A 12,490-nucleotide genomic window follows, 5' to 3' on the forward strand; every position below is an offset into this window, starting at 1 on the left:
ACCTACTAGATAATTGAAATCAGGTTAAATGAGTTAAAGGATTTTTTAACGGATTAAATGGATTTAAATAGGTTAAACATATTAAGTGGATCTGGTTAAATAGGATAGAAATATATTAAGTGAGTCGTTCATGAGTCGGATTAACAAGTCGGATAATAAATTACCACCTCTAGTTTACCGGTCATTATTTGCTTTTGAAATTAATAGAGATTATTTTCTTGGAAGTTGAAACATGGGTGGAAGAGAGGATCCACTTATTTGTTGATCCCAAATTTGACTCCATTTAAGAAAGCAAAATAGTATCAACTATATCGAAATCCAAGGCATGGTTGCAGTTTTCCCGTCGGATCTCCAAGTAGCTGTCACCATATGGAAGGAAAGAATTGGGTTATATACTTTTTCAGGTTATATAAAATGTCTCATGAGACAGATGGGGAAGTAATACATCAGACGCCTCTCTCCATCTCTACAAGGTAAATTTGGGCATTCTAAATGTGCATGGAAGCGTATTTAGCAAAGTTAGAAGATCGATGTGATAGATCCACTGACTCTATCTCTTCATCTGACAGGTTCCATGTATAGAATGACATGTCTCTAAGTTGTCTTGAGATTTGCATTCCAAACCTTTGTATAAATACTTCTAAATAAAGAATCAAATCATGAAAAGTTGCTAATTCAGAAAGCAGTGATTTGGGACTTGGTAGTGCATGTCTTAAACATAATCCTTTTTCAAGATATGTAAACCTTCATGAACTACTTAATATATATATATATATATATATTCTACTTCTTGTTTAAATGAAGGAAGGAAGATATACAAGAGAATTACAGCACTCAAAGTCCCAAGTACGTTTATCAGATAAAGAATCAAATCATGATTTTTTTTTTTGATGATATCCCAGCCGGTCATATTCCCCTTTTAAGTGGGCCCCTCCGTCTCCCGCACTAGTACATGCACGTCTATAACAATAATATTATAATAAACGATCTAGGGTTCGTGCCCGGCCGCAATCCGCAAAAGCATCGCTAACAGTGTCTCCATGGCATCCCGGATGCCATCATTTGGCCTTGCAAGAATCCAATGCATTGAGCCTTGAGGATCTACCTTCACGTGGCGGCTGCGACCACCGCAGACGTAGACGTCACACCTTCGCCCTCATGCTCGCAGTGCCGTTCCCGTCAGTCTTTCACGTGGAATTCCCATGCATCCGATGACATGGAAACCAGCCACAAAGAGACCCCTGTGAATCTTACATATGGAATACTTTGTACATAGTCAGGGATAAGCTCTACCGCAATTCCTCCTTCCCATTGAAAGAATTGGAGGTAGAGATGAAAGTGATTAGTCCGAATTTATTTTCGTATCCGAATCAATACAAATATAAATAAAAATTGAAAAATCTGATTAATATCTGTATTCGTATCCATATTCTTTAAAGAAAAATAGATATAGATATAGATAGACAACAATCCGATTCATATCTGAATATTTGAATCTATATGTAATCTTATATAATTTTATATAATACTTATTAATTTTTAAAAAAATATGCAACTATATAAATATGTTATATTAACTTGATTTATTATTTCTTCAGTAATATTTTTGTTAGAAAATCTAATTATTTAAGTAATATTTATAATTATATCCATATTTTTAGTATTTGAATTGTATCCGTATCCATTTAAAATAAATATAGATATGAATTTTTGTATTTGAATAATATTCGTATCTTTATTTATATTTATCAGAAAAAATAAATATGATTATGAATATGGTGGTATCTGATTCATATCCGTTTTAGTTTCAACTCTAATTGGAAGGGAGGTTGTTGTTGATGTGGAAGACTCACATGGTGCCAATGATTAGTAGGTGGAAAGGGAATCACATAGGACAGACCAAGATCGGCTCCACTATTTTTAGTCGGCGGAAGAGAATAATGACGCACGAGGTTGTCGTTGAGAAAGGAAAACAATCGATCGGGAGAGATGACATAAATGAATTGAAGAGACTAGAAGGTTAAGAATCCGACAAATCAATCAATCAGAAGTAGGATAATATAAAATATTCACATCGATAAGAAGGTACACTAACTATTGCTAGCAGAATATAACATACGCATGTATGTATATCTAACCTATTCTATGCCAGAAGAGATGTGCCAATCTATTTTAAATAATTTCTGTAACTAGATTTGCCGTCGATTTGTACTCACACAACAACAAAATTAACTTAATCATCACTTGCGTCTCTCGTATATGTTGTGCGGGAGAGAGGGAGCTACAGAGAGATTGTTACTATTATTATAAGGGAGAATTACAAAAGAGAGGGAGTAACAGGCATTAGGTTGAACAAGAAGACGGGATGCAGAGAAAGAGAGAGAGAGGAGGTGCATGCGACAAAATCTTGGTTCAAACAACATATATAGCTCTCTTCATCACCCCATCCTTCACACATCCATGTTCCACATGCACTTCCTCATCATTAACAGACATATCAGTTTATTAATTAGTCCATCTCATTTGAAGTCGATCAACATAAGAACTGGTCCTGATCTGGTTTCTCTTACCTCTTCTCGAAGCAAGGGTAGCACCCACTCGAGAAATCCGTGACGACTGGGGAGAACCCCACGGCAGTGCCAACAGGTGCAGCGTTCCGGCTGGTGGCTGCCGCCCTCTCGAGCGACTGCACCTGAGCCTTGAGGAACTTCATGTAGTGGATGGCCTCATCCAGCATGGATGCGGTGTCCATCTTGGTTCCCCCGGGCACCAGCCGCTGCAGTATTCGGATCCTCTCGCTGATCCTCTCCCTCCGGTGCCTCGCCGCCACGCTCTGCGGATCCTTCGATATCCTGACGTTCCGCCGCTTGGGCGGCTTGACGGACTCAGGGTCGATGTGGATGGGCTGCATCGCCGCGATGCGGAATATCATCTCCCTCATGGCCTCCACGGAGGCTCGCTTGTCGCTGTGGGAGGTGTCGCGGAGCGTGGGAGGGATAAGACGGTGTGGGGGGGTGGTTGGTATTGAAGGCGGCATGCCGACGACTACTGACGAGGGTGGAGCGGTGTGGGAGTTAGGTGCATTGTAGAAAGGTGGCGGGGGACCACTGCCAAACTCGGCCGACGGCTGTGGAGGTTTCGACAAATCGGTCGGCTTCCCCATCCCCATCAGCATGGCCATCAGGTCCATTTGGGCCTCTGGAGGAGAATTTGTGAAGTCCACATCCATTGGTTCCTAGCTCCTGTAACTTTTGAAAGAGAGAGCAATATAAATTGATAGAATGAGAGAGAGAGAGAGAGAGAGAGAGGAGTTAGAAATTGATGAGCTGAGGGACGGAGGGCAGAGGGATGAAAGAAGTGATGGGAAGAGGGAGGTGGGCACTTAATTGGAGTGCAGGAAGAGGATTGCAGAGGAGATAGGGGGGACCTAAAGCAACGGGAAAAGGAAAAGGAAAAGAGAGGAATAATACAAGACTGCAAAAGAGGGAGGATATCTTTCTTATCTTTCTGTCCATCTATCTATATATCTTGCCAGCCCAACGCCAGTCAAGCAGGAAGCGTTATATAACACTTCATGACGCAAAACTAATTTTAAAATAATATAGAATCATGTTCTAAAACATATAGAATGATATAGGATTTGCCCTTTCTAGTTTTAGAAAGATTTGTTTCTTTTATTTATTTATCCGTTAATGTATTTACTCCTTAGTTGGTGGGGTTTGGGTTTCATTTGACATCCTTCGTTTTCCTCCCCTGTTCTGTTCATAAAAATAACCGCTAAAAGTTTACAGCATCAGTAGAAAGCAGGGGATTGGCCACAGCCTTTAAGTTTTCAACTTTCAAACTAGTCCGGGGATGTCTGAAGCGAAGTAGAGAACTTGTTATAAGCTTTTGGGTCTCATCACCTCAGCAAACAAGCAACGAACGCTAGCATGTCATTTAGAAGACAATGATTTACATACCATATATTGAAATCACAGCATATGATGGATGGTGGGTGAGAAGTTGCAGCATAGGATCCAAGTACCTCTCACATGCTGCACTCTTCTCCCAGCATGAGTTGGATCGGATCTCCTAATGCACTGCTCAATTAACTATGGTCAGGCACTTATATGATTAATGCTCTCCTGTCCCTTTTTATTTCAGAATAAATTACTATCCTATACAAGACGGAGTAGTTTACTCCAGATTAAACGAGAGAAGTCGTTTTTACTTACATTTTGAAAGGACAGGTTCTCTACCAAAAAAAACAAAAGGACAACTTTATCTTTGGAACAAATGGAGTATTTTTTTATATATATCTGATGTGTTGAACTGAAATAATTGGAACAAGAAATGTCTTCATCCTATTTAACCCTTCTTTTAGCCTGCCAGATTGTTATTAGTGATGGGACATTTGATACCCTCTGAGCAAGTCAACTGTGAATAGCGAAATGATTTTTTTTCCTAATTTTTTAAAAATCATTAATCTGATAAAGGAAAAAAATCTAAAATAATCCATAATTTTAATAACTTTAGAGTATCGATACAGCCCCCATGTTCACATGGACACGCAGCAGAGGAGCAAAAAGGGAGTTGGGGGGGTTAAATGGCCCGACATGCATCAGAATTCCAGGAGCGAAGGGTCCCGGAGTCATTCTGCACCTCTTGCTTCCGATCTTTTTTATTTTTCAAAGTAATTCTTCGTAGTTAGTTCTTATTTAAATAAACGCTTGCTGGTGTTTAAAATTTCTGATCAAGAAGGAACCGTAGCTGAAGACGCAAGAGCTCCTCATGTGACACTTCCACCACTTTATGGGCCACCAAAATCTATCATAAAACTAAATTATGCTGTCTCCTCTCTGAAAAAAAAACAAGAGTTAGTGAATATTTTATATGTTGTGGAACAAAAGTTTAATCAGATTCTTGATTGGTGCCATGGACTAACTGCCAAAATCTCAGATGGATTGGTGGTCCAACATTGTTGAACTTTTGAATATGCATTGTATCTTGTGATTGTGAAGAATAGATTTGCTCATTCCACTTTTTATTTTTTATTTTTTAAAAAAAATCAAGAATTTGATATGTCCTAGTAGTGCTTAACTCATCCTGACAGGAGCTATACATCATGTGATCCATCTATTATTTGGATTAATTTTGATTTCGAGTTGAAGGAATGCTATAAAGAGACTAATGGTGATAGCTATTTTAACAATATTAGATGTCGTGAGCTATAATTAACTTACCCTTTTGGCTTTTACTGTCTAGGTGACTTGAGCAAGATAGGAAGTGATTTTGGGCATATAATTTGTATCTCGTGTTTGCCGTATTTTCCTTTTTGGTTAGTCTTTGTCATATTTGATTCATCATTTGTGTTTCTATCTTTTCATGCTTTATAATTCTATGAATTCACAGGTATGTTATAGAACCAAGCAATGGGAGGGGCCGGATTTAAGTAGATCATTAATAAGAATTAACTTACAATGTAATGTCTCATTCGTGCTCAATCTGTCTCTGTTACATACACCCAAACAGGCATAGAGAGTCCAAGGCATGAAACCATAGGCAAGAATTATTGGTGGGTTCTGATATCATGTTAAGGTCCTATCTAAAAACTTGAGCTTTCATATGGATAGGCTCGAGAGGAAATAAGTATGCCTCAAGAGCCCTCAATCTATCTGATATCGGACTATTATTTCTAAACAATTATATATGATTAATTCTTTACATATAAATTGTTGAAAATAGGCCATGATGCTAAGTTATGCATACACTTTAAGTGTCAGATATTTTAGAGATGTAAAGGGACAAGAATCGAAGAAAGATATCCAATTTACATTGAGATTCGTTAACCACGAAACTTGGCTCGTGAAGTTTTGTGGCTAAAGATTGTTTTCCTCTCTCTGCATGTGTCTGTCCCTTTTTTTTGTTTGTGTTGAGGGTACAGAGTCTGGATAAATAAGAAGAATTTTTTTTCTTCGAATTGGGGGGTGCCAATTCTGGATAAAGAAGAATAATCTAAGGGAAGAATGAAACTCATAAATAGAATTTTCTGTTTGTTTTATTTTAAATAACTGAAATAGCACCATCAATCGCTCACACGGAGATTAAAATAACCCATATCAAACACTTTGGGAACACCTCCTAGATTCACATGTGCATGGAACCTCCTCGGAGGCGAAGAGGGTGCCATCATGGGATCATTTAGAGAATTTCTTCTTGTAGCTTAAGCTTCACAACTTTACGGAAGCAACCTGTGTCTGGTTATTTTTGTAACTTTGCCGCTGTTATATTGGTAATACATCCTCTAACCGAATCCACAATGCAAGCATGTAAAATGAATTATCACAAATTACTAATGCATTATTCTTCCTCTAGCAAGAAAGAATCAAGGCAAAGCCAAGGAAGAATGTCATTTAACTTTTTGATGGATTAGACTCGCCACGGAAATTAAAAGAATCAGCTCAATTATTTAAACGAGAAAAAGAGATAATAATATCACATAACAAATTAAGCAAAAACAGACTTTCTGATCATAATATTTTCCATGCAAGTGGCTGTCTATTATCCGCTCATATGCTTTCATCCATCCAAGCACAGCACATTCCATGGGAGTGCATTTTAGGCCTCTGTAGAGAGAGAGAGAGAGAGAGCAATAAAATGTTTCTCACTCTCTCGAGTAATATAATAATAAAGTGATAACGTAGACCAACTTACAAAGAGCAAGGAGGGGAATGGTCAGCCTGGTGCAGCCTCTAATGCATGTGCAACAGTTGTAGGTTAGGTGGGAGGCTGGCGGTGTTGCACCAGTTGTAGGTTAGGTAGGAGGCTGGTGGTGTTGCACCCTTTTCTCACCGCTGCAGTCCTAAAGAGAATACCTTGATCCTCCTGGGCTTCAGGGAGACGTCTCTCGAACAGCCTCTTCTCCTGTCCATTAATTGATCAAATGGCAGCATGGTAACCATAAAGCGACACGTCCTCTGCTAGATTGCTACCAAGAGCCGTGCATTGGATGGATCCATGGATTCCAACATCCCCCTTACCCATTCTTTATTCATTTCCTGACCCCTCGCCTTCACTTTCCCACCTTATCCTCTCCTTCTCCTCCCCATATAATAGTAGCACCTTAGAAGGAAATAAAAGAAGATCATAAAAGAACCGTAACCCAAGGAAGCAAGTAGCAGAATAAAAATACTCCGCCCTTTTCTTTCCCTCTCCGCTTATCGGGACTTGGAGTAGCCAAAGCTCAAGTCGGTCCCCTACCACCTCCATCTCTGTCTCTTATCTCTTCCTCATAATTTACATCATCTCTTTGAATTTAATATGAGCTGTGATTTTTTTGGGTTGCAATGTATCGTTTTCATATTACCCAATGGCATATGGGGGAGTCGAATTTTACAAAAAAAAAAAAAGGGAAAAAAAAATGTGACGAAAGGCCGTGGTTTTCTGGGATGCTGGCCTTGTCCTCCAGGACATCGCCCGCCTTTTTTCTGGTTGCCTCGCTATATTTCCTCAAGCTGTTACTGCTCTGTCGGCGTCTGCTTTATAATAAAACAAGTGGATTTGGTATTGGTTTTATAATGAAATTTGCGGCGTCGTTTAATACTTTATATATGGCTGTCGTTCCTAACAATAGTAAAAAAAGTTGATTTTGATATTGACATACATGTACATACGTACGTACATTTATGTACCAACTATCTTACATCATATGAAAGCTAACATATATATTAAAAAATAAAAAATAAAAAAAAATTAATTTATAAATGAAGCTATACACTTAAGCGGTCCATATTTTTCTATACATGTCATATGAACTCTTCTATCTCAAAATATTAAATACACATATTCTATCCTTAATAAATAAAATTAAAATTTATTTATATCTATTAACCTGTGTTATTAAGATTTTTAGGTATGAACATCAAGAATATGAATGGACATATTATTCATAATTTTTTTTATAAAAATATTAAAATTTATTTATATTCATCGATAAAATCTTCATGAACATTAAGAATATAAATGGACATGCTATTTATAAAAAAATTATTTATATCTATTAATTAATATTATTAAAATCTTCATGAATATTAAAGATATGAATGGATATATTATTTATAATTTTTTTAATAAATATATAATTAATTATATGAATATGATCTATAAATTCGTATGCAACGCACGGGCTTAAAAACTAGTAGATAACGTAACAACTTCTATCATTTTGTGCTCTTATTTTCATGTTCGAGTCGCGCATATCTTGCTACCGACCACATGGCATCTACAATATTGTAAACGGTTGGGATACAAATGCCTCCTAAATTTTTTATATTTATGTTATAATGCTTACAGAAATATTTATTTTAGATTGATATAATAATTTTATTATATCAAAAAAAAATTATGCATCCAAACACTTTATGTTGGATGGATGTCTCGCAAGGACACTATATCTCAGGACCTTTTCAGTACCACACGATGTAGTAAAAAAAATAAAATAAAATAAAAAATAAACAAAATACGTGGATCAGCTACAAAAAGGTTCATCTTCACGGGGCATGCAAACTTCACTATGAAAAAAAAAATTTACAAGAGGAGATCTCTCCTTTAATCCTTGTACACCCAATTTCTCTCTCACCTGAAGTTCTTCTCACAAAAGCTCTCTCTTGGAAGACCCTCTGAACCCCTGAAGTGCCTGACGTCCGCTGTCCAGGAGCCTCGTGCTCCTTCTCTCTCAGCGACACACCCTTTTTTCTTCTCTCTGTGGGCTCTGTACGGTGCTTCCTGCGGCAAAACAGCAGACCATAGACTCCCTGTTCACGTTCACAGTCTTTTTATAAGGCTTAAACCCATTTAGATTAGGTTTAAGACTCCTTAATTAACCTAAATCAAGTTTCAAGCTGTTGGATCAAGATCGGAAGCCACCCACGTCGTTCGATCGTGCTCCGGTCTATGAAATAATATCGTGGACCGTGAGAAATACTTGGGAAACGCCCAGGCGATCCACAGACCCGTCCGTGAATAGCTTGGTCCACTGTGGACCGGGGTACAAGCCCAGGCATAGTGCCTGGGCCGGCCTGCGTATGCGGGCCTGGGCCGCACCCGCATCGGGCTCCTGGGCTCGGGCCGCGCCCCGTAGGACTGCGCATGGATTGGGCCGCACGCCTGGGTCGCGTGTCCTGCACGTTGGCCCCGCCTGGGCCGCGCTTCGCCGCCTGCGGCCCCGCCGCCGCTACTTCGCCGGCCCGCTGCCGACCACCGACGGTCCTCCATCACCTCGAGTCTTGTGCCAATTTTAAAAGCTGTATCTCCTCCATCCGAGCTCCATTTGGAGTGATCTTGGCCACATTGGACTTCGTTTTTCACCGCGGACCTCACCGTGGGCTCAATGTGGACTGAATCTCGAGGTGTCAAATCCTAACACTTTAGATGCAAGTTTGGACGTAATAGCCCACGGGATAGGATAGAGAGAGAAATTGATATTAGAGATTGAGATTTATTTATTATTAAATAAATATAATATCATATATCAAGATATTTCTAATATGTTAGTTTTTTCTATGCTATATTATATATTGTATGTAATTATAACATCGATTATCATATTACACTAACATTCTTTAAAAAAAATGAAAGAAAATATAAATTAATGCATAATATTTTAAATAGGGATGCACACAGCTTGGTCCATCTATAATTTAACTAGGTCTCATCTGGTTAGATCTAGCCGGATTCGTACTTGAGAACCTATGGATCCGGTTGAGATCAAAATTCAGACTCATTTGGAAATTGCGTCGGGTTTTGGTTTTATATTTTTCATCCAATCCCTTCCATGTAGCACCTAAGTCTAATTTGAGTTAACAAATAATACATACAACCCAGTCCAACTTACAAACTCGAACCATATAAAACCCTCTTTTCATCCTAAAATGTCCTTCCCAACAAATAGTCATTCAAACTAATCCCTCCATTCTTCCCAATAACACTCTCTCTTCTCACCAACTTTCACTTAATTATATTTAAATATCTATTGTTGCGGCCAATCACCTCGCCGTCTGATCGCCGGGGAACGTGCGCCTGCAAAAAAGGGAAGTCCACACTGACCGGAGGCGGCTCCGACGGGGACCCTCCGACGGTCAAGTCAGAGAGGTGACTGGGCAACAGTGAAATGAAGATAGAGAGCTCAATCGAGAGAGAGAGGGAGAGGAGCGAGCCTGTGGATTCGAAGTCGAGAAGTGGGGGGATCCCTTGCACTGTTGCCTTCCCCGATTTATATAGTGGAGCATGGTATGGCGCCGTCATTAATGGCGCGGACAACTGAGGAATTGTCAACTCACTGTAGACTGTCAGAGTCGCCGTGAAAGTGTCATGTCGCCGTGGGGCTGTCAAATCACTAGGGTTGACAATGCCCTCGGCAGGACAATGCCCATAGGTGGCCGTGCCGCATGTTGCTGTCAGAACTGACAAGCTTTGGCGGCTGTACGGCGATCGGAAGAGTCGACCGACCCTAGGTCGGTGGCCAGCTGAGTGGCGTCGGGCCCCTCTGTTGGTCGGCGAGTCTTGCGTGAGTCGGCCAACAGACTTCTAGGTTCAGTCGGTCGGGACAAGTATGCCCGACCGACACATCCTCAGTCGGTTGTGGGCCGTTAATTCGGTCAGCGATGGTGTTCGTCGGTCGGTCGCTCTGGCTGTCAGTCGATCGGTCGGTCCCTCCGACCGTCGGTCGGTCGGTCCCTCCGGCCGTCAGTCGGTCGGTCGGTCCCTCTGGACGTCGGTCGGTGGGTATTCCCGACCATTGTCGAATTGCGCAGAAGTCTCGAAAGTCTTGGTTGTCGAATTGCCGCCCATTGTCGGTGATGATAGTATGCGGCAACCCGAACCTGAAGATGATGGATTTTTGGATAAAGTCCTCCATCTTTCGCTCGGTGATCTGCGCCAAGGGTTCGGCCTCCACCCACTTGGTGAAGTAGTCGATGGCGACAACTATGAACTTTTTTTGACCCGATGCTGGAGGAAAAGGGCCGAGAATATCGACCCCCCACTGAGTGAAGGGTCATGGAGCAACAATAGGAGCGATTTGGCTGGCCGGTTGGTGTTGAATGTTGGCGTACTTCTGACAAGGTTCGCATCTCCGAACCAACTCGGCCGCGTCCTTCCTCATGGTGGGCCAGTAGTAACCCTGTCGCAGGACTTTGTAGGCCAGGGACTTGCCCCCCAAGTGATTCCCGCAGATCCCTTCATGCACCTCTTAGAGAGCATAGTCGGCGTCGGTCGGTCCCAAGCACCTAAGCAAGGGGAGCGAGAACGACCTCTTGTAGAGTCGGCCATCCATGATCACATATTGGGAGGCCGACCATCGGAGCCGCTTGGCCTCCGCGAGATCCTCGGGGTCGATCCCGTCGGTCAAATACCGAATGATCGGGTCCATCCAGCTTGGTTCGACCGTTAGTTGTAGCACCTCGTCGACCCGGTCGACACTCGGCCGCTCGAGGTTCTCCACGAACATCCGACCCAAAGAGTCGAAAGCCGAAGTCGCCAGTCTGGAGAGTGCGTCGGCACGGGCGTTCTCCGACCTAGGGATATGGGAAATTTCAAAATACCTGAGGCGTGCCACGAGGTCCTTCACTTTCTGAAGGTATTTGACCATGGTCGGATCTCGCGCCTCGAATTCGCCCCTGACCTGCCCCACGATCAGCTGAGAGTCGGAGAATGTCCGGAGGCTGTCGATGCCCAGTTCCCTCGTCATCCTCAAGCCAGCGAGGAGTGCTTCGTATTCGGCTTGGTTGTTGGAGGCCTTGAAGTCGACTTGGAGGGCGTACTCGGTGACCACCCCATCCGAATTTGTGAGCAGGAGCCCGGCCCCGCTCCCCTGAGCGTTTGAAGCTCCGTCGATGTGCAGTACCCAGGTGGAGACCGGATCTGGCTCGGAGACCGCGTCTCGTCCCGGGTCCGCAGCTCCCGACCCTTGGTCGGTTGTCGGGCACTCGGCGATGAAGTCGGCCAAGACCTGAGCCTTCAAGGCAGGGCGCGGTCGGTACTGAATGTCGAACTCGCTGAGCTTCATCGTCCACTTTGCCAGTCGTCCAGATGTATCCGGTCGGCGCAATATCGCCCTCAAGGGCTGGTTGGTGAGAACCACTATGGCATGAGCCTGGAAGTATGGACGGAGTCGTTGTGCGGAGACGGTCAGGGTGAAAATCATCTTTTCCGTCTCTGAATATCTAGCTTCGGCGCCGTGGAGCACCTTGCTAATGTAGTAGATAGGCTGATGGGTTCGGTTCTCGTTTTCTCGGACGAGCACCGAACTGACCGTCTCAGAAGATGTGGCCAAGTAGAGATACAAGGTCTCCCCGACCTGCGGCTTTACGAGCAGCGACGGGGAAGCCAAGTACTTCTTCAGGTCTTCGAAGGCCCGTTGGCACTCATCCGACCAAGAAAAACTATTTGCCTGACGTAAAGTTTTGAAAAACGGGAGGCACCTTTCAGCTGATCGAGAAATGAATCGGCT

At 42.2% G+C, this 12,490-nt stretch overlaps 1 protein-coding gene across 2 annotated transcripts; it reads right to left on the minus strand.

Moving 5' to 3' along the window:
- Positions 1–739: 739 nt before the first annotated feature.
- On the minus strand, positions 740–3,520 carry LOC105041357 (transcription factor IND). Of its 2 annotated transcripts, XM_073254175.1 has the most exons (2): positions 2,571–3,520; positions 740–1,304 (listed from the first exon to the last, which is right to left on the minus strand). In XM_073254175.1, the coding sequence occupies exons 1-2, from the start codon at positions 3,227–3,229 to the stop codon at positions 1,277–1,279; spliced, it is 687 nt and encodes a 228-aa protein (XP_073110276.1). In that variant the 5' UTR covers positions 3,230–3,520; the 3' UTR covers positions 740–1,276. The 2 variants fall into 2 exon arrangements, with proteins under 2 accessions (XP_073110276.1, XP_010916601.1); XM_010918299.4 differs by lacking the exon at positions 740–1,304 and having other exon boundaries at positions 2,408–3,515.
- Positions 3,521–12,490: the final 8,970 nt, after the last annotated feature.

This window comes from Elaeis guineensis, chromosome 3 (genome assembly GCF_000442705.2).
Source record: "Elaeis guineensis isolate ETL-2024a chromosome 3, EG11, whole genome shotgun sequence".
NCBI lineage: Eukaryota > Viridiplantae > Streptophyta > Magnoliopsida > Arecales > Arecaceae > Elaeis > Elaeis guineensis.

Excerpts from the sequence above, each read along its gene's own strand:
- LOC105041357 (XM_073254175.1), bottom strand. The coding sequence starts at position 3,229 with ATGGATGTGGACTTCACAAATTCTCCTCCAGAGGCCCAAATGGACCTG. Across the intron at positions 1,305-2,570 it reads TACCCTTGCTTCGAGAAGAG|GAGGAATTGCGGTAGAGCTT; the intron begins GTAAGAGAAACC and ends TTCAATGGGAAG.